Consider the following 22,611-nt stretch of genomic DNA (forward strand, 5'->3'; position numbering starts at 1 on the left):
GTCTCCCAGGAGATACGTTTTTTTGGCGACAATTATTTAACATTCAAAAGCTATTAACGCATGTTTATTTACTGTGACAAATATGCTGACTTATCTGTAAAAATTTGCCTAAGTTGCTTTAAAGTGGTTTTGCTTTATGTTTCCTTAATTCGTAAATATCCCTAAAATTCTCTTGAAGCTTAGAGGATATTTGTTTAAGTCAGCTTATAAGTATACTCCAGTGCATATATTCTGAGGAAAATAACATCACCTTTAGAAAGATCTTTAACTTGAAAACTTTAAGGCACGAAGGGGATAAAAGGAGTTCTGAGCCCATATATTCATTGATATTGAGAACTCACTGGGCAATTTTTTAATGTAGCAAAGATGTATGCAGTTGTGAAGATACCTAAAAGGAGACTAGAACACTACTTCTATTGACCAAGCTAGCCTTAATGTGGCCCTCAGCTTGACTAAACTTTAGCAGCCTTCCTCCCAAGTCTACACCCCTGATTTCCCTTTTCCTACAGCATTTACTTTAGAAAACTGAAAATCAACCGTAAATTTTTTATCTGCCCCTTTGAGATGTAAATCTTTTTAAAAGCTTCTTGCCAGTTTTACAAGCCAGGTCTTTCCCCAGGACCTGAGAGCCATCCCCTTGAAATGGAACCATTAAGGAAACAGCAGCCCAAAACCCATTAAGGAAACAGAGGAGATGACCCTAACTTGGACAGGTGCCAAGTAGCAAACACAGATGTTCTAACCTTGAGGAAGACGTTTGCCATGCTCAGGAATAACTCCATTTGCTCCTCCCATTGATCAATCTCCCCTTAAAGTCCTCCAGTACTTTTCTCCCAGCTCACCCAGCCCTCAGGAGGCCTCCCGCCCCCTGTTTCAGCTGTGTAGAGTTGAGCCTCTCTCCCCTATGACAATAGTCTTGAGTAAAGTCTTCCCTGCCTGTTGAATTTCGCCCAGTGCAATGTTACATTGACCCTATAATCCCAGTACTGGAGATGACTAAGCTTTCAGTACTCACAGGCTTACCATCTTGACCAGGTTGTCCAGGGTATCCAGGGTTCCCAGGTTGTCCAGGGTCACCCTAGAGAGGAAAAAAAGTTCTCAGTCCAAAACAACCAACCACACTGATTCAGCCAGAGTCCATCAAGGTTCAAAGCCAATTCCATTATTTGCAGCTTTTTGTATATTGAAAAACAAACAAACAAAGATGGAAATCCCAAAATAGGGTTAGAAAAATGCTATCATATCTACCTTAAAAATTAAAGGCTTTTTATTATGTAAAACTTTCAGGGATTTAATTCTGTGAGCACAACAGGTATAACAAGGAAAGTACTTTTCACCGATGTAAAACATCAGTATTTATAGCAAGAGACATTTTTAGAATTCTGAACAAACTGTGCAATGTCAGAACAACTATGGTTTCAACGACAGTAGTATTTCACGCAGAAATCTATAGATTTAATTCTATTCTAGATGTTACACTACAGATATCCATGACCTATGATATAATAATTCAATTGATAATTATTTTTTAATATGATATCACTTACAGGTGGAATCTAAAATATGACACCAATGAACTTATCTATGAAACAGGAACAGACTCACAGATATAGATAGAGGACAGACTTGTGGTTGCCAAGGGGAACGGGGGTGGGGGAGGGATGGATTGGGAGTTTGGAATTAGCAGGAGCAAACTATTAGATATAGAATGGATAAACGACAAGGTCCTACTGTATAGCACAGGGAACTGTATTCAATATCCTGTGATAAACCATAATGGAAAAGACTATGAATAAGAATGTGTATATATATGTGTGTGTGTGTGTATATATATATATATATATATATATATATATATATATATGTTCCATTGAATAAGTTTGCTGTATAGCAGTAATTAACACAAAATTATAAATCAGCTATGCTTCAATAAAAAACAAGAATAATTTCTACCTTAAAAAAAAGTATTTTTTTTAGAAAACAGCCCATAGGCTATGTGATCTTCCATGTGGGACTCAAGTTTACAGCTGCACAACAGTTATTTCTTTCAGTCCAGTCAGTGTGTCTCTGCCTATATTTATAATCTCATTTTAACATAATGATAAACTTCTAGATTTGAATATTTTCATGAAAGTGAGGCCCAAGCCAAAGAACTCTGCCCAACCCCCAGATTCCCTGAGTACATTTCACACCTAAAAACGGACCTTTGTCCTCACAAACCAGAGACCTTCAAGGAACATTATTCCATACAGCCTAGCAACGAGCCCAGGCCCAACGGTCAGTACTGACCAATCAGATGGTCACCACCCATGAAAAAAGGCGATGAAAGCAACATTTTTTGTGAAGTGAGGATGTTTTATAATTTAATTCTAAGAAATTAAAAAATAATATGAGGGAATTCCCTGGTGGTCCAGTGATTAGGATTCTGTGCTTTCACTGCCGAGGGTGCAGGTTCGATCCCTGGTCGGGGAACTAAGATCCCACAAGCTGAGGGGTGTAGCCAAAATAATAATAATAATAATAGTTGTAGTAATAATAATAATATCATATCCATGTATTATGGAGTCCATGAGGTCCACATGCGGTATCTCCCCTAAAAACATCACATCTCGGCCATCAGTATTGGTAAACTACTACAGACAGACAACTGATTTCAATTCAGTGCTTCATATCTACATCAAGAAATCATTCACACATACCACAGTGATTATACATTAACTAAACACCAGTGCTAAGGGTACTTGCACAGAGCCAAATATGCTGATCTGAAATTCTACTTCAGGCTACTGGCGAGGGAGGTTTGTTCCTGAAACATAACAGGAAAAATGGAAAGAACTGTGTGAACTCTATCAAGGAACCAATGAAGAAAGGATGGGTTTTTCACCTACGATTGCCCAAGAGGTTTAGTTTGTGGAAAGGCTGAGAAGAAGGGAAATGCCATTTTTAAAAGAGATCGAAAAAGAATAGCTGTAAATCCAGGGAGAAAAATAACACAGGAACGTGTAATTTCTTGCTGAAGAGGTACAATTTGTAATTCTAATCCAAAGACACCCAGTGTCAGCTGGACATTAAGGGAGCAGCATTCCTGTTCTCTAGGGTGTTAGAATTTTTTTTTTTTTTTTTTTTTGCGGTACGCGGGCCTCTCACTGTTGTGGCCTCTCCCGTTGCGGAGCACAGGCTCCGGATGCGCAGGCTCAGCGGCCATGGCTCACGGGCCCAGCCGCTCCACGGCATGTGGGATCTTCCCAGACCAGGGCACAAACCCGTGTCCCCTGCATCGGCAGGCGGACTCTCAACCACTGCACCACCAGGGAAGCCCCTAGGGTGTTAGATTTTTTTCTTCTTATTTTGAGAGGTTCCACACTAATCTCTGGCCTCCCTGCCATTTTTATTTAACCATGTTCAGATTGGCCTCACTGCCTTTTAACAGATTCGATCTTTTTTTTAACTTCTGGGAAGACTCTTCCTTTTCCATTTGAGTTAATATAACAAAATTTCCAATCACTGCACCTTCCTTGTTACTGCATTTTCTCCTGATGTCTTTTTCTACTGAAATGCTACAGCAGCTCCCATATCACTGATCATTTATTCATAACAAGAGTTTTCTCAAAATTTTCCCTTGATGGGTCTTCATTTATCATTTGGATTGAGACTCCTTGAAAACATGGTCAACATTTTCTCCTTTTTTGGACAATGCTGGGTACCAAGTAGAAGTTCAATAACTATTTGCTGACTATTTCCAATCAGATCCAATCTCCTGTTAATGACCTCTTTACCTGCAGAACATTAATTATCAGCAAAATCTAGGACATCAAAAGGATCTGAGAGGCTTTAACTTCTACAATGATGAGGCTGAAATAAAACTTTGGCATGAGAAGAAACAGGATTTGTGTTTTTATGCTGCATAAAAGTACAAAATATACTTAACAATAATATTTTAAATGAATCAAAACTAAGTTTCCAAGGGAAAAAAATCACCCACAGGATAAATCCAGTGTGACTTCTTAAGGCACAGGTCAACAGCCCCAAGATGGAAAATAATCTCTTTTGCAGGTTCTATTATTTCTAGTAGGTTTTACTGGTTATTTTGACTATTGTCCTACTGGTTTATTTGCAAAAACTCGGGTAGGTTTGCTGTTGTTGGAAGAATAAAGTAAAACCCTAACTGATTTTCGAAGAGAAGCCCAATTAGAATAAAAATTCAATTTTATTACTGTAATAAAACCAACTTTTACTGACTATTTATTATATGCTATGCACTGCTCTAAGAGATTTACATGTATCAAATTACTTAATCCTCACGATAACCCCACGAAGCAGGTAATTTTACTGCTCCCATTTTACATATAAGAAAACTGAGACCCAGGAAGGTTAGGTAACTTGCCCAAGGTCACAAAGCAGCAGTAGAGATGGGAACTCAGTCAATTCAGCTCCAGACTCCATGCTCCTAAACACTGCTCTCTCTGCCCACATCAAAATGCATACACTGATCAGAACCCAACCCAGGGAGAGCTAGCAAATTTAACATGGAAAAAATTTTCCAAATACATCAAATTAGACATATGACCTATAATTATATAACTGTGACTAAATTCTCAATCTGCTTTCTTCTAATTTAGTTGAAACATTTGCAATTTAAAAAAATAAGTATTCAGCTGAAAAGCAATTCTTACTTATGATGAATTGATTTTGTGCCACAGGATTTCTGAGTTGCTGACAGGAATGGAAACATCATGGACTAAGTTAAAACATCCCTGCACATGGCCTTGCAAGTGTGCAAATATGAATAATTAAAGTGAGAAACAGTAATGCTTTCAAAAGTAAGCTAATATTTTAAGTTGCTCACCTAAAACAAATATCTCCTAGGTCCAAATCCCATGTTTTCAAGCTCTCTTCTCAAAATGCTTGTGCCTTCAGACTAACTACTGGCCTCCACAAAAGTATCTGACCTAAGACCTATTCCTTTCTCCAAAACCAACCTCTCCCCTCCCTCAAAACTCAAACATTCTCTTCAGCTAGAAGGAATCCACTTAGTTTGGGAAAATTAACATAAAAATGTGAATGCCCAGTGGCTCCTGAAATTTTCCAAAGGCTTTTGTATTTTAGACAGAGGCTACTTTGATAATCCAAAGGAGTCTCTAATCAGAAGAATTATCAGAGTGAAACAAAGGGCATCAATATAGTTGTAGAAAGAATGGTATTTCAGAGAAAATAAGTTATTAAGAAATTGCTCCTTCCTAAAAAAAGGGAAAAAAACGCTTTCTTTCCACTTCTGCACTCATAGATCTAACATTTAAGATTAGATCAAATGTGGGGAGTTTGTCCCCATAAATGTTCCTCCAGCTATGAAGTGGGAGAAGAAGCTGCCATTTGCATGGATAGGTCTTTTGGAAGGGAGCTGTTTGTAAATTGGGGATTGCCTGGATCTTTCACATAGAACAAAGGTATTCCATATAGGTTAATCAGGAGGAGGGGTGAACCTTATTTCTTCAATGATTTCATAATTTTTTAAATAAAAAATATATTATTATTAAGCACTGTGCTAGACAGTGGAATTCCAAAGGAGAATTTAGTTTGTATTAACCTTCATTGTGAAGTGTTTGCATATAAAAATCATTCCCAGAGAGTCATTAATTTAATCACTCCCTTTGACATTAAGGACACAGAATAAATAAGCCAGCCTCATACAGGGGCTCACAGCCCCATGACAGATATATTTTTCTATGCATATTAAAGAGTTATAATGCCATGAAAAGTCCAAGTATGGGATACCTTAGTTAATTTAACCTGGTTTTGCAATAGGCATGTCATATTTGTTGGAAATTGAGAGAACTTGAAGCAGATGACCGACTTTATCTTAAAATAAGCACTTACCCACCTATCCACACACAAATTTCTCCTCTGTTTCAGTTTCATGACCAAACTCTCAGCTCCGAGAACCCAATTTCTGGCTAATGGGAAGACTAGATTCTCCTGCACAGGTAAGTCTGCTTGATGGAAATCTGCAAAACTTTCCAGAGAGCATCTCACAAAAACAGCCAATACGTCTCAGTTGGATCTATAGTAAAATCCATTCATCTGTTTTAGTTCTGATTCTGTTGAACTAATTAAAACTCTATCAATTTCCCAGGGCAGAAATTCTCTAAAGGAAGAACAACTCAGGGTGTTGCTAGGGATTCTGTTTTTCACATGCAGGTCTCCAACGTGGGTAAGGAACCACCTCCAGGGGAAAGAGCCCTAAAAGGATGGAAGAGTGTGTGTGTGTCCTGTCCTCCTGCCAGATTTTCTGAAGAAAATGGAAAGCAGATTAAGAAGGCACGCCAACTTGAAGATCTGTGGAAAACTGCAATTTCACTTAAAGTAGTAGGTGGCAGTGGGGCTAGATGATGACTAAGAAAAGAGAATGAAAATGAGGAACACATGAAACTTGGAAATACTGAAAATCAGAGGCTTTCCCAGATAAGACAAAGGGTGTGCTAAAAATTTGCTATAGAAACATACAGGCATAAAAATTGGTGTCACTTCAAGATGCCTAATGGATCACTAATGATGAATCAGGAAACATGAGAGGCATCAGGTGCCCCACACCTGGAAGTGGACAGCCCCTTAGAGTCCCTGGGGGTGGCCTGAGGGGCTGGAAGGTCCTCTGGGCTTAGAGAAGTCAGATGTCATAGGACTCTGATCTCTTGCAGATCAAATCATTTCTATGTATAACAACCCAAGTTGAATAAGCTGTATAACTATGTTTTAAAAGATAGTCTGCTGGTAGGTCACACCATACTGCCTTGCAAGGTAAATTCTCCCAGAAACATCTTATAGGTATTTTTCCTTTGTATCACGCATCCTAAGTAACATGGTTACTTTAATAGAAGAACACTTGGATTAACTTTCCTAAAGGCAATCTAAAAATTGTTCACTATAGTAAATTGATTATAATGGAATGAAGTCAAGTTCCAAGCCAAACAGATTTACTTTGAATGAAGTATTGAATGTATTCTTTTTTTTTTAAGATTTGTTTTTTGATGTGGACCATTTTTTTTGGAAGTCTTTATTGAATTTGTTACAATATTGTTTCTGCTTTATGGTTTTGGCCCCAAGGCATGTGGGATCTTAGCTCCCCGACCAGGGATCAAACCTACACCCCCATATTGGAAGGCGAAGTCTCAACCACTGGACCACCAGGGAAATCCCATTCTTTTAATTCTTAAGTTGCATTTCTTTCTTGATTTTAACAACTAGGTTTGAAGTAGGTTATGAACTATCAACTGAAAATAGATGGGGAAACATGCACAAAAGTTAGGAAGAATCCGACTCTCAGATTACCAGTCTAAACACTGAAAATTTTTAGTTGTGATGATTAAAACTCTCAGAAAATTCCACCTAAATGAACATTACAACTCATATTTAACAGAATTTATTATGGTCACTTCAAGTAATAGATGAGCAATACATGAAACAGTCTTTCTGGCTAGGAAGTCATACTTGCTTTCAAGTTAGACATTATTTTTATCTAGATGATATTTTAAAATAATATTAAATAAACAAGATTTATCTATAGTGGACAAACCACTTGACATCTCAGTATCTTAGGCTATGTCTAAGTGATGCCACGATTAGTATCAACTTACTTTAAAAAATTTAGTCATTCATATTTAATAACACAGAAACACATTCAGAGTATTTGTTATGTTAAAAAGTGACTAGTTATAAAATAGTATGCACATCATGGTTCCAATCATATACAAATGTGTACACAGATGAATATATAAGTTTTCACATATATACACACACAAATAACACATATACACACACAAATAAATATGTAAATGTAACTGGGAGATATGCATGTATGACTATGACTAAAAGTAATTATTACATGATTAAGTAAAATAAATAAATCAATACACATGCACACACATATACACACTTTCCTCTCTTTTTAGAATTGGACATCAAACACAACATTCCAACCAACTTTAAATTTTTTACTTCATTTTTCTATCTGAAAATCATTTTGACAGAATAAGCATTTAGACATTTAAGAATTTAGAACGTATTTTAACAAATGACCTTTCTTCATTTTTTACCAGGTTGTAAGGAGGTATCATTCTTGGGATACAGTAGTGGTATTAGGGGAAAAAACAAACAGACAAACAAGCAAACAAATAACACTCCCTCACTTTATGTGGTATCAGTTTTAGGTTCAAAGGCAATTACAGATTAGAATCACTTTTTTAAAAAATCACTAAAATTCACATTTTAAACTATTCTAAGGTATTAGGCAGACATTTCACAACAGAGTCAATGGTGATTAGGAATTTGGTGTCTACTCAGCTCTTATTTGTGTGTTTTATCAAAAGTAGCATGTTAGGTATTACTCACTTTGGGGCCTTGTAGTCCTGGTTTTCCTGGAGGACAAATACAGGGAGCTGCCGTTGAACCAACATCACTGGGACCATTGAAGCACTAAAAGACAAAAATGGAGATAAAGGCACACGGCAAGACATACATATGTGCACATATGCCTGTGTATGTCTGTATGTGTGTGTGAAATGGTAAAGATATCTTATATTTACTGTCCAATTTTATTTAGTCCAATCCAATAAGAAATTCAGAATCACAAAAAAGCTATGAATACTAGATACATTCAAACTACATAAAAATGGGTTCTATTTATCTAACATACTTACAATTGTTGGAAGGAAGTTAAACAGTCCCACAATGCAAATACTACCTTAAGGAGAATAATAGTATCCAGGCCTACCTCACCGTTCTGAAAGAAAAACAACAACAAATGTGTTTTAAGACATGTTTCTAATTAAATTTCTAAATTATCTTCCTAATTTACAGATATTTCCTTGTCCAGGGTAGAGATAAATGAAGTAAGTAAGCAAGAGCTAAAACATTTGCGTGCAACGATCCTAAAACATTACCTATTTATGTTATTCCCACATTTATAATAGGATAAAGGAAGGAAATTAGCAATGATGGAGAGTGTGCTTGGTATAACGGCCACACAGGAACAAAAATACCTCAAGGTGGGGTTTATACGCTCTCTTGAACTTTCTGGGAATCACTTAAGAACCAGAGAAAAAGCCAAAACACATCTAAGCAAGTCGCAAACTGCATGCATTCAATTTTTTTTTTTTTTTTTTTTTTTTTTTTTTTGGAATCGGCAGGCAGACTCTAAACCACTGCGCCACCAGGGAAGCCCCTCCATTCATTCAATTTTATGCAATTTACTTTAGAAAAGCTTCTTACTAAGCCATCTATTTCTTACTGAATGACACACAATTTTAAAATAGGTTAATAATCTTTCCAAACAATAACAGATTAGATCAGAAAATGAGAAGGTGGCAATGAAGATGAAAAGGGTAAACAAGCCTGAAAAAGTCATACCTGAGAGTGAGGAAGGAGCCATAAAAACAGAAAAAGTGGATGTGAGAACACAGAATCTACAATCTCACTCTATGCTTCTATTATACGGGGGGTCATAGTCATGGCATAACATCAGTGGAGAAATAGCAATAAATCAAGTATGTACAATGGGCTCTCAAACTGAAATAACTTCTTAATGCTTTTAGGAGAGATTTATATTCCAAGTTATAAATAACTAAAATAAATATTATGGTGTTTAAACAACTACTTAAGTAGAAAATCAAGAATGAATCATTTCTAGAAGCTTCCATCTTTGATTTTATTACAGATCCTTCAAATGTGCTGCTCTATGTCCTCAAATTTTCAGAATTTGGATCCATAATTTATTCAGTTTGATAGGAAATAAGAAAATGATGACAGCATGACTATACAAATGAAAAGAACTACGTAGGGTTCAAATATGACTGGAAATCCACATTGTCAAAAACTTTTATGACATTTTACCTTATTTTCACTAGCAACAATATACTGTTTCTTGCCCAGGGGAAAAGGGATTGATCTCACACACACACACACACACACACACACACACACACACACTCACACACATATATGATCAGACTCTATAACATTTTAGCTTATAATCTTTTTCTTCCTAACGCATTAGTGAAAATAGCTAAATAAATAGAAAGTTGCTTATATCCTAGAACTATAAGAAAATCCTACTTGGGTGGCAACAAAAAGAAAAAATCTCACACACACACACACACACACACACACACACACACACACTCACACACATATATGATCAGACTCTATAACATTTTAGCTTATAATCTTTTTCTTCCTAACGCATTAGTGAAAATAGCTAAATAAATAGAAAGTTGCTTATATCCTAGAACTATAAGAAAATCCTACTTGGGTGGCAACAAAAAGAAAAATTTATACTCATTATGGTTTGAGAAAACGTGCTAGTAAACAGGAAAATGAATAATTTTCCATTCTTCAGAATTGTGCCACGTGAGGTATTTCACCCACACATTTAATAAAGTATAGAAATGTATTTTACTTACTGGACATTCAGACAATGGATTCTATATTTTTCTAGAGCAGGCCTATCCCTGCTTCACTTGAGTAGTGGAACAATCAATCTGAGATGAGAAAATATTTCCCGTGGTCTTCCATTTACACTTGTACACATTATAATTTTATTTCAATTATGAACCTCAAAATATGTTTTAATCAGTGTCATTTTATTTGCATTGACAATGAAGAAACAAATTAACTCTATATGTTAAATTAAAGCTCGTATATTATCTGCGTTTTATTTCTTGCTTTGAAAGTACTGAAGCAACACTTAGGAAAATATAATTCATCCTACTCACAAATCCAGGAATCTCACATGCTGTCTCCCGGTTGTTCTGCTCTGGGTCACAGTAGATTCGTAACTTTTGGACATCAAACTAGAAACATAAAAGCAATCAAGTTAAAGTTGAGGCCCAAGCAAATTGTTTTATAAAAGCAACTCACATACACAGAAGCAGCCAGTGTAGTTAGCAATCATATAAAATATAGATCGAAACACTTAGCTTCGTTAAAAATAAAAATACAATAAGCAATATACATACAAAATTTAAATACTTAACATATAGTGTAAAGATGTGATGCAACAAAACTCCTAAGAAAAACTTCCCTAGCACCAAGAACAAACCTCTGACTTCTTTGGGAAACCCAGTGGAGCTTCTGTAGTATCCTTCTATTAAGAGCTCATCTAGACGGCATTTCCTAGACAACTTAAAAGCTTTCCCAGGCTTTCTGTGTTTACCCTACATCTCTTCACATCCCTGATTGCATAAAGTCGGGTCAAGAAACCATCTTTAGTTTCAGAGATTTAGTTCTTGGCACGGAGTATTGTGTGATGAGTAAGCCCAGCACCTGTCACTATTTAAATATTTACTACAATTTGACGTGTAACATTAATACATAGAGACCATATGTGTAATCCTACATTTGAATATGACACAGTCTTCCCTTAATAGAAACAGAGTAGGAAAGACATACCTTTTCAAATAAAGGATTTTTCAAGAAATGGCTATCTTTTACATACACACTTCTCAACCCGCACACAGATATTCTAGTTTAAAGAGATACCAAAATAGTCACCGTTTTGTTTATGAAGAACACTGACATGCATTAATCTAATTTTATCCTCACAGCTGCAAAGAAATTTTTACAACCCCCAATCACAGCTGTAATCCTTTCCCAAATTCATGATATATTCTATGCTTCTCCTGGGAAATATGAAATTGATGGTCCATAAGAACATAGATTCTACCCTGCACCTAAGGGAACAAATTTCTAAGAATTATTATATTGTTTGATTTTTCATTTTCATACACACACACAAACACACAATTTCACTAATGAACTGACCACATTTTCATTAAGTCTCTTAAAGGAATTAAGTTAAATACAGTTAAATGGAATAAATACTATCACCAGAGCTCCATTTTATATAATACGAAAAGCAGATCATTTTTATCCACCTGAACGGTTTCTTCTTTCCCAGAGTATTTTCCAATTTGGGTTTGCCCACTGATGAACATCCCTAAAACTGGATGTAAGGGCTTGTTTTCAATTTGTTGATCATCAATATACAGAGTTACATCTTGTTCGGTTACTAAGAGACGAATTTGATGCCAGCCTTCATCAAATAATGTCTGTAGGAAGAAAATACAGCAGATTCATAAATAGAGTTCCAAACAATCTTTTCGTTTCTTTGTTTCTATTCTGTTGTCATCAAGTGTAAATCCATACCACCCAGATTGATCGTATCATATTCTAACTCACCCTGACCCAAGCTGGGTCTCAAAGGCCACCCAGCAATTATTTTAATCCCTAGCTGCATTTCCATTTCACATCTCAAAGTGGCTGTACCAAAGTATTTACTGAAACAACTCCCTCAAGGTCACAGATAAGTTCCTAATGTCCCAATCCAAGTGGCTTCTTTCATTCCCTCATTTTATTTACTTCATGGCAACTGTGGACCCTGTAACTAGTCCATCTGCATTGATGGTCTCAGCTTCCGTGATTCAAACCATCTTGATCACCTTCATTCTTTCTTCTACAACTGTCCATTCTCTATCTCTTTGAGGGTTCATTTTCCTAAACCTGCCTTTTAATGAGGGCATTCCCCACAGGTCGGTCCTTGACCTTTTCCATTCTCCCCTTGATGATCTCATTCATTCCAACAGTTCAGTTATAACTTTTATGGAATATCTCCCATATCCACATTGACAGCCTGGACCTCCTTCTCACATATGGTACCTATAATTCTAACATTGGCTAGAATAATTTTGCCAGGAGTTTCATAATCAGTCTGACAGAGTATGTAACAAAATGAACTTGAACTATCCCCCAAACTTTCTTCCTCTCCCGATTTCCCAGGGATAATAGTATCCTCAGTTTCTAAACCATACAAGTGCCTTTACCTCTTTCCCCTTCCCTCAGTTGCCATAACAAATAGATGCAAAATTCTACCAAGGATGTGTCTTAAACACGACTCAAATTCACTTCTCCATTGCCATAATTTAGACTCATAGATGTCTTGTTTTATTTGAATAATTTTCAAACACATCTCAATCCCTATCCCTTCCCTCTCCAAGCCAACCTTCTTACCTCTACTAGAATTAATATTATTAATTTCTGTATTCCTAGGACCTAGTCCAATTCCGGGAAAGAGTCAAAAGTATTCGTTACAAAAGAAGAAGGGAAAGAAGGAGAGGAGAGAGCTACTTTGACCATGACACGCCTGTGATCAAGACCTTTTGATGGAATCCCGTCATCCACTGATTGAAATGCAAAACCCTTTGTACGGTTCCCACGTCCATGCAAACTGAGTTTATACCTTTCTAGCTTTTGCTTTCATGTATCTTATACTCCAAACACAGGGGGCACCACGTTCTAGTCTATAAATAAAAACCCTGCATTTCACCACACATGACTACTCAATAATGAACCATTGACTTCCGTGTCCTTCTCTCTCTCCAACCTAATCCTGTACATCCTTCATCCTACATTCCAAAAACCATCTCATTTATGAAGACTGGCCCACATTTTGTATTAGAATCCACATTTCCTTCCACAGTAAACTAACTTTTTGTACTTCTTTTAGATACCAGAAGCACTGAATATCCCATTATAAATAAATTCCTTGAAGATTAGAAACATGCCTTATTCATCTGTCATTTCTTACAGAACCTAGCACACTACCTTTAATGAAAATAGTAGACAACAATTTTTTTTAAAATGTATTCTGCTTACCAAATGAAGAAATTGGATAAATGCATAATTTCATGTACAGCCTTGTATATTTCCTAAATTATATAATGTACAATTTGACTATCATAATTACAGTAATAATCAAAATGTAATTGATTTTATCATGGCATCTATATTCTGAACACATTTGACTTGAAAAATACACTTTTAGTTTATGAATTTTATTAAATATATGCTCCTTTTGGGAATATAAGCTGTCATCCAAATAAGTGTGAATTCTGTACGTATTTCCTACCTGTAGTTAATGTTCTGACAAATATGAATTTATCTCAATATCCTGTAGGACATGGCAGTACAAAATAGACAAACACAGACTTTGAAAGTGACCAGACCTAAATTAAATTCCTGATGTCACCACTTACTAGCCATGTTACTTGGAAAGAGAATTTAATATTCTTGAACTTTGGTATTTTATCTTTAAAGTGAGGGCAATAGCTTCTTCCTTGGGTGATTATTATAATTAAATGTTCCTGGCACCTAGAAGCAGGTACTCAAAAATGTTAGTTCCTGCACCCCTTAATCTCATATGAATTAAAAAACAAATTTTCACTAAAAATAGAGTTGCCATATATGATCCAGAAATCCCACTCCTGGACATATATCTGGACAAAACTATAATTCAAAAAGGTACATGCACCCCTATGTTCCTAGCAGCACTATTTACAATAGCCAAGACATGGATGCAACCTAAATATCCATCGACAGATGAATGGATAGAGACGATGTGGTACATATATACAATAGAATATTACTCAGCCATAAAAAAGAACAAAATAATGCCATTTGCAGCAACATGGATGGACCTAGAGATTATCATACTAAGTGAACTAAATAAGACAGAGAAGGACAAATATCATACGATATCACTCATATGTGGAATCTAAAATATGACACAAATGAAATTATCTATGAAACAGAAACAGACTCACAGACACAGAGACCAGAACTGTGCTTGCCAAGGGGAAAGGGGGGTGGGAAAGGGATGGGCTGGGAGTTTGGGATTAGTAAATACAAACTATTATGTATAGAATGGATAAACAACAAGGTCCTACTGTATAGCACAGGGAACTGTATTCAATATCCTTGATAAACCACAATGGAAAAGAATATGAAAAAGAATACGTATATATATATGTATAACTGAATCAGTTTTCTGTACAGCAGAAATTAACACCACATTGTAAATCAACTCTACTTCAATTAAAAAAGAAACAAATATTCTTCCTTTGTTCCTTTTAGTCAACGAAGCAAAATTAAAATATGAAATCAATATTTTTTCAGTCAGGTTCAAATTATGGCTCTCCTCTCCCAAAACACACAAACCTGATGGTCATTCCCCGTGAATACCATAATCATACCCAAGCATCTTTACCTTAACTCGAGGGTCAGCAAAGTTGACCAGTTGTGAGCCATTAATGATGCTGGTTGTTGTAAATAATAAAGTTTTATCCACTCCATTTAAGGTAACTGCTATTTGTGGCCTTCCGTCAATGGTTAAAATTCTCCATAAATCCCACACTTTCTTGACCTTAAATCTCTGAGTGGAGACAAATACATATGATGGAGGAAGACCTTCTGGGAAAACGTTGCTGGAAAAAGAAGAACATGTATGAGCTTAAAGAATTCTAAACATGTCTACAGAAACATCAAGAAAACTCTGTATCAACACATAACGTTTACCTTGTGAGTTCTGATAAATCAACTTTTGATGTCACTTCATATCCTTTTATCCTTGTTGGTGAAAGCTGAATTCTTTTCTTAGCCTTTTTCTTTACACCCAAGCCTAAAAGAATATCAAACCCCTTCTCATCACGAGCTGCCACTGGAATTCGTGTTGGACAGACAGATTCTATAAAGCAAAAGCAAAAGGGGTAGAAGTTGATTAATCATGGGTTACTTCAACAAAAAGAAAATCAAGGGAGGAATATTAAAGAACATAGAATTATAAAATTTCTATATGCACACATATGTATGTAAATGCATTTCTGAGAAAACACGTGGGAGTGTATTTGGTATTTGAGAATGAAGTCTCAATTGCCTTCTTTCTCCCTAAAAGGGGATGAAAAAAACCAGAAATGTAAAAGGCACATTTGTTCATGGATTGTTTTAAGGGCAACACTATGCTGAAATTTACACTTCACTATTTTGAATATGAGGCAACCTAACACCTGGCCAGTAGGAGAGGGCTGGAGCAGGATTCGTGATTCTCATCCAAGATTTGCTGGTAGTCACGCACCCTTGAATAATGCTCTTAAATTTCTTGGATCTAGGAGATGAATTCTGATTGCTTTCTTGCATTCCCAGCATTTGAGGGGTAAGAAATGTGTGTTGTTCCCAATGTTCTTTCCAGATCTAGCAGTTTATAATCCTACAGTTCAAATATCTTGGTTTTCTCACTCTGGAAAAAACTTAACTGTACATTTTTTCTGTTCATGGAAATTCTTCAAATGGGCCTATTATCTCATCTATGATTAATCAGATTATATATTATATTAATCACATTTATAAATGAATAAAGACTTTTTCCTTAAGAAGAATCATTAAGGTTTGCATTATACAGTCATTTTTTAAAATTTAATTTTATATTTTTATACAGCAGGTTCTTATTAGTTATACAGTCATTTATATAAATTATAAAAATGTGATACGCTTTTCAATTCTCTGGGAAACCAGTGTCTCAAATTATGTGGAAAATTCTGTTTGGTTGCAATGCTATTAAACTGTCATACTGTAGGAATGTTGCAATATTTTCAGATTCTTCCAAGGCCATCGTATAACATACACATTGAGCCTGACTGCTTATATTTTATAGAGCAGCTAAGAGAATAAAAGAACAAACTCCACTAAAGGTACTTTAAGATAATCACTCTCTTACAAAACATTAAGAAAAGGGAAAAGTATCATACTTATAAAACAGTAAAAAGTAAAGAGATGAATTTTATTAGCCCAATAATACTGTCATAACTTGTACCATAGACTATTAGAAATTAAATAAAGGTTTGATATAAATAAAATTAGCTGTATTCCTGGGAAGGGAGGGGCATTTTTCCTCTTCAGGTCTGAGGATGCTGAGTTTTTGTTTGTTTGTTTGTTTTTTAAGTAGCTTTACTGAGGTAAATTGATACTCAGTAAACTAAACATAAAGTTTACCATCTGATTAGTTTTGACATATGTATACACCTGTAAAACCATCACCACCGACAAGGCAACGAACATATGCATCACCCCCAAAAGTTTCCTCATGTTCATTGCAATCTCTGTCTGTCACCATTCACTACCCCACTCCCAACCCCACTCTCAGGAATCACTGATATGCTTTCTGTCACTACAAATAAGTTTGAATTTCGTATAGTTCTATAAAAAATGGACGCATATTGTATGTACTCCTTCTTGTCTGGCTTCTTTCATTCAGCATGATTATTTTAGATCCACTCTGGTTGTGTGTTTCAGTAGTTCATTCTTTTTTGCTGCTGATTAGAAGTCCATTGTATGGATATATCACAATTTATCTGTATACTTATTGATGGACATTTGAAACATTAATATTGGAAATAAAATAAAGGTTTGATATAAATAAGAGTAGATGTGTTCCTGGGAAAGGAGGGGTATTTTCATCTTCAGGTCTGAGGATGCTGAATTTTGAAGGGACCTATTCAATCACATTCTTCTTCCTCTGGGAAGCTTAGAGCTAACTGATGGGAAGATACAGGAACCAGGCAAACAGAAGATGCTGGTTAGAGGCGTGATCCAGTGAGTCTGATGAGACTGTACACTGTAATTAACCACCCCCGCCTGGCAGCCCAGCAGGGCTGATTCAATCCCCACCCACCTCAGGAGCAGGACTGCCTGTTAAGTTCACATATGATCTAAAGAGGAAAGGGAACACCAGCTCCACAGACCTGCTGATCCAAAGGGAAGAACATCTAAGGCACTTCGCCAGCTAGGACCAGCTTCTTTGATCAAACTCCCTTATACGAAAATGCCTCTTCTCATCAGTGGTAAAGAGTGAAAGAAGGTGGGGAGAGATCATAAAAGTCAATCTATATACTCATTGCAGCATCGGTTTTAATTTTGAAGAATGAGAACCAAAAAGAAATTGCCTGAGTCAAGAAAAAAGCCAATTCGGGTGAATTTTGAGCAGAAGAGTGACAAATCAGACTTCACTATTAAACCATCTTTGCATTTTGAAATAATCCCTATTCTGACAAATATTATTCCTTTACTACATTACTGGACTAGTGTTTTATTTAGCAAACCTTTTCATCTCTACTTAAAACTGAGATTTGTTATAATTTTAAAACTTTTTAATATAAAATCAAGATGACTTATTAAAAAAAAGTCAGTCTGGCTGAAGTCCCTCCACATGAAAACATAAGAAGCAGAAAATAAGTGTCCCAATAATACTGTATGACTGAGTTGAAATCATAAATCAATAAACTAAATTAAATTTTTCCTGTCATTATGATGCACGGTTTGTTTCTAGCAGGGGGCAGGGTAATATAGAACAATAGGAGGCCTCACTTCAAATGCACTTGACTTAAAACTGCAAAAGAAAGAAGTTCAGCTGAAAAGAAAATATGTTAAACATTACATCACATAAATATTCAGATTTGAATTGCTCCTCTGATTTGCTTTACAAAAGAGAAGTTATAAGATGGTAAACAAAGAGATCCAACTGAAGACCAGAATCTGAGGTTTAGACCTCAGCCTCTCTCTTAACCTCTCATGAACCTCTGGCTTCTCATCTGTGACATGAGAATAATGATCTCCTTCACAGGGATTTTTTTGGGATCAAATGTGATGAAGTATGTAAAAATGCTTTGTAACTTCAAAATAGCATGCAAGTGGGGGGGATAAAGCAAGTATTGTGTTCATCCTTTTTCTTTAATCAAATTTTTGCACTGTATTCTAATCCCCAGAATTGTATAGGAAACAGTGTGGCATGGTTCGTGAAATCAGGAATGTAAATTAACAATCACGTTACAGCCACATTTTCATTACCACTTAGTACATCTCATTAGGAGAAATGTATTTAGATAATTATATTTTCCTTTTTTTTTTTTTTGGCTTTCAATTTTTTAAATTGTAAAATATACATAACATAATTTACCATTTTGACTATTTTTAAGTGTAAAATTCATTGCCATTAACTACATTCAAATGTTGTATAACCATCACCACTATTTCCAGAAAAGTTTTATTATTCAGAAACAGAAACTTTGTACCCATTAGACCATAACTCCCCATTCCTCTCTCCTCTCAGCCCCTGGTACACCCATAGTTTATTGAAGAAATAATTTTTCTTCCAAATTTGCTCACCTACAAGAATAATAAAATACCCTTACACATGGAAACTGAAAAGTAAAATGTAGTTAAAATGCTCAAATACAGTTTGTATGTTTGCATATACCTAGCTATAGGAAACAGATAAAAGAAAGTTTCCATATATAAAAAGCTACTTTGATTGCCAACCAACAATTCTTCCACAAACTTCTAGGGAAACAGAGGTCAATAATTAACTTCCCTATTGCGTAGGAAAAAAGAAATCTATGTATAACTATACAAACACATACAGAGAGGGGAATGGATACTGGAATTAAAAACTGGAACTTGGAAGCTGTCATTTTAAGTACCAGGAAAATCAAATGCTAAGAGAGAGTCAGTTGGGACTTGCTATAACACATACAACAGGTAAGTAGAACAATCTAGATAAAGCAAGTTAGTTTAAAGGAGTGCATTCAGGAGCAAGAACCAAAAGAAAAACCTCAAAGCCTTAAGTTCACAAATGGTTTCCTACACAGACTACACAGTTATAACTTTATTTGACTCTAATACGTTCAGAGAGTATTCAGAAAAGGAACACTTTCTGGGGTGGAGCACACATTAGTCCACTTATTTTAAACACTGGGGTCCAGTAATAATTGCTTTTCTGTTAAATCCCAGGGCTTAGTAGTATAAGTAATTCAGTCTTATTAGGATCATAAAAATGTGTTTTATTTAAAATCCTGCCATGGACAAGAACACAAAAACTGTGTATCTCTTGAGTCTAACCAGGGAAATCACATGTGTCTAGCTACAGCTTTCTACTTATAAGTTTATATGATAGGGGGACTATCACATTAATTAATAATGAACACATTATTCCAGATCACACCTAGCCTAGTTTATAAGTGCCTACTTAATCCAATTGCAAGATTGTTTGTAAGTCCACCCTCTGCAGAAGTCACATATTTTAACTGACAACTGGGAATTTTATAAGGAGATTTGTGGTCAGAGACCAAAAGTAATTTTAGTGTTCCAGACCCGATAATCCAATAAAACATAGTTGTCTACGGTGCCCCTGGTACAGTTTAGGTCTGTGCAAGCCAGCTTCTTTAAACTTTCCTGGATTGAACTTGGTTTTAATGGTAAGGCAAACATGAGTATAGGTGCCAAAGATAGACAATCCTCAATGGCATGCAGTGGCAATTTAAAACATTTGCCTTCCTGAAGGTCTATTATATCACCATGGACTTTAACATCATGTACAAATTTATAAAAAAGGAGGCACATTTACCAAGATTGTGATAACTTAGACTCCATCCCATCATATTGGAAATACACTAAAATACCAATAGCAAATCTGAAACAAATTATCCAAGCAGAAATTCTCTTACTAAAGCCCAAGTTCACAAAGTTTCTTTTCTCATCACATGACTGAATGATCTCATTCTCTTTTACCAGCAAGTAATCCCACTGTCCTGAAATATAGGTTGATTTAGAATCCTTCATCAGAGGAAGATGTCTGCCAAACATGGCTGACAGTGGGACATAGTAAGTGTAGATTTTTATAACACTCTTTTCAGTGGTGAGTCAATGGGGTCAATAAACTCCAATTAGCCTTAAGTACAACTTATGCACAAACCAGAAAAGTCAAAATCTTTTTTACCAGTAAGTAGCCTCACCAACATAGAAGATATTATTTTTCAACACTAAGAAAAAAATATAAGAAATGGAAACGCATCCTTGCCTTAAAAAATAACTAAGGAGAATACAATTTTAAAGGCTTACAAAATTACAGAATAACTCATCTGGTTTTGCCATTTTTCATTGTAAAGCCATTGATTATGTAATGAAATGCTTTTTTTTGGGCTGCATTGGGTCTTCGTTGCTGCGCGTGGGCTTTCTCTAGTTGCGGTGAGCGAGGGCTACTCTTCATTGTGGTGTGCGGGCTTCTCATTGCAGTGGCTTCACTTATTGTGGAGCACGGGCTCTAGGCACACGGGCTTCAGTAATTGCAGCACATGGGCTCAGTAGTTGTGGCACACGGGCTTAGTTGCTCTGCGGCATGTGGGATCTTCACAGACTAGGGCTCGAACCCATGTCCCATGCACTGGCAGGTGGATTCTTAACCACTGTGCCACCAGGGAAGTCTGAAATGTTTCTAAGTTATTTTTTTCCTCTGATCAAATACTATAGATGAAGAAAGGTAGTGTGTCTTGCCTTTACACGTATCCAGACAATAGTTTGTGTCCAATTCCTGTAACTCATTCTTTACTCCTTTTCTTTTCCATTTTTAATTTGAATTGGAAGAACTTTTGTCAGATATTACATTTATGCATCATTTTAACATACAAACTCTATTTTTTAAACAAACATAGATGCATCCTAACATGTTCCTCTGATGCTCTAATATCTAGCATACTGATATTAACATTCATTAGATGTGGTCTCTCTCACTGACAGGGCTAGCCTTCATAACCAGTAGGATATTGTAGAAATGAAGGGGTGTGGCTTCCAAGTCTAGACCATGAAAGACGCTGCAGCCGCCCCCCCCACAATACTCCTCCTTTCAAGAACTGGAGCTTAATTCCTCTCCCCTTGAGTGTGGGTTGGACGGAGTGATTCTCTTTTAGTGAACAAATATAGCAAAAATGGCAGCATGAGACTCCTGTGACTAGATCATAACAAGCATTAGGGCTTCCTTTTTGCTCTCTCTCAGATCCCTGGCTCTGGGGGAAACCAGCTGCCATGTTGCAAGGATGCTCCAGCAGCAACTTGGAGACGTCCATGTGACCAGGAACTGAAACCTCCTGCCAACAGCCAGCACTGACTCACCAATCTTGTGAGTGAGTCACCTTAGAAGCAGACCCTCTAGCCCCAGTCATGCCTTCAGCGGTCTGCTGCCTCAACTGACATCTTGACTGCAATTCCTTGGGAGAACCTGAATCAGGACTATTCAACCCAGCTTCACCCATGTCCCTGATCCACAGGAACTGTATGAGATAATAAATGTTACTATTATTTAAACTGCAAAAAAATAAAATGAGATAAAATAAGGTCTCTATCACCAAGGTTGGAGTCAGCCACTTAGCCTAAGATTTCACTTCAAGAAAGTGATGTTGACAAAGTCAGGAACCAAACCTGGATCTCGTTCTGACTCCAGAGATTGGGCTGGACCACCGTATTCATACGGCCTCAGGTTGAAAGAAAAAACATTCTAGTGCTTTACTTTAATAGACATTGTGCTTACTGAATTTTTTTTAACTTTTTTATTAAGATACAACCTACATTCAGTAAAATGACTTAATCTCAAGTATACAATAGTTCAATTGCCACACATGCCTACACTCACATAGCTAGCCTCAGACAAGACACAGAATCTAACACCTTGAAAGCAACCTCATGATCCTTCACAGAGGATAACCACCACCACCAGAAGCCACCACTGTTATGATTTCTGTCCCCATGGATTAATTTAGTTTTGTCTGTTCTTGAACTTAATATAAATTAACAATGCAGTATCTTTTTTTAAAATTTGACTTCTCTTGCTCAACATAATGCCTGTGGATTTATCCGTGGTTTTGCACATAAGAGTGATGTGGTTTTTGTTGATGGTATTGCTGTGTAGTA

The 22,611-nt window shown here is 36.2% G+C and overlaps 1 protein-coding gene across 1 annotated transcript in view; it reads right to left on the reverse strand.

Moving 5' to 3' along the window:
• The window catches only part of COL21A1 (collagen type XXI alpha 1 chain), a 122,524-nt gene that overhangs the window by 86,698 nt on the left and 13,215 nt on the right, over nt 1-22,611 (reverse strand). The window contains exons 3-9 of the mRNA XM_024754688.1: nt 15,400-15,568; nt 15,092-15,308; nt 11,925-12,098; nt 10,764-10,841; nt 8,765-8,773; nt 8,383-8,466; nt 1,016-1,078 (exon numbers count right to left, since the gene is read on the reverse strand). Of these exons, the coding sequence (XP_024610456.1) occupies nt 1,016-1,078; nt 8,383-8,466; nt 8,765-8,773; nt 10,764-10,841; nt 11,925-12,098; nt 15,092-15,308; nt 15,400-15,568 (794 nt within the window). The remainder of the gene's footprint in view (nt 1-1,015; nt 1,079-8,382; nt 8,467-8,764; nt 8,774-10,763; nt 10,842-11,924; nt 12,099-15,091; nt 15,309-15,399; nt 15,569-22,611) is intronic.

This window comes from Neophocaena asiaeorientalis, unplaced genomic scaffold (genome assembly GCF_003031525.2).
Source record: "Neophocaena asiaeorientalis asiaeorientalis breed wild unplaced genomic scaffold, Neophocaena_asiaeorientalis_V1.1 scaffold319, whole genome shotgun sequence".
NCBI lineage: Eukaryota > Metazoa > Chordata > Mammalia > Artiodactyla > Phocoenidae > Neophocaena > Neophocaena asiaeorientalis.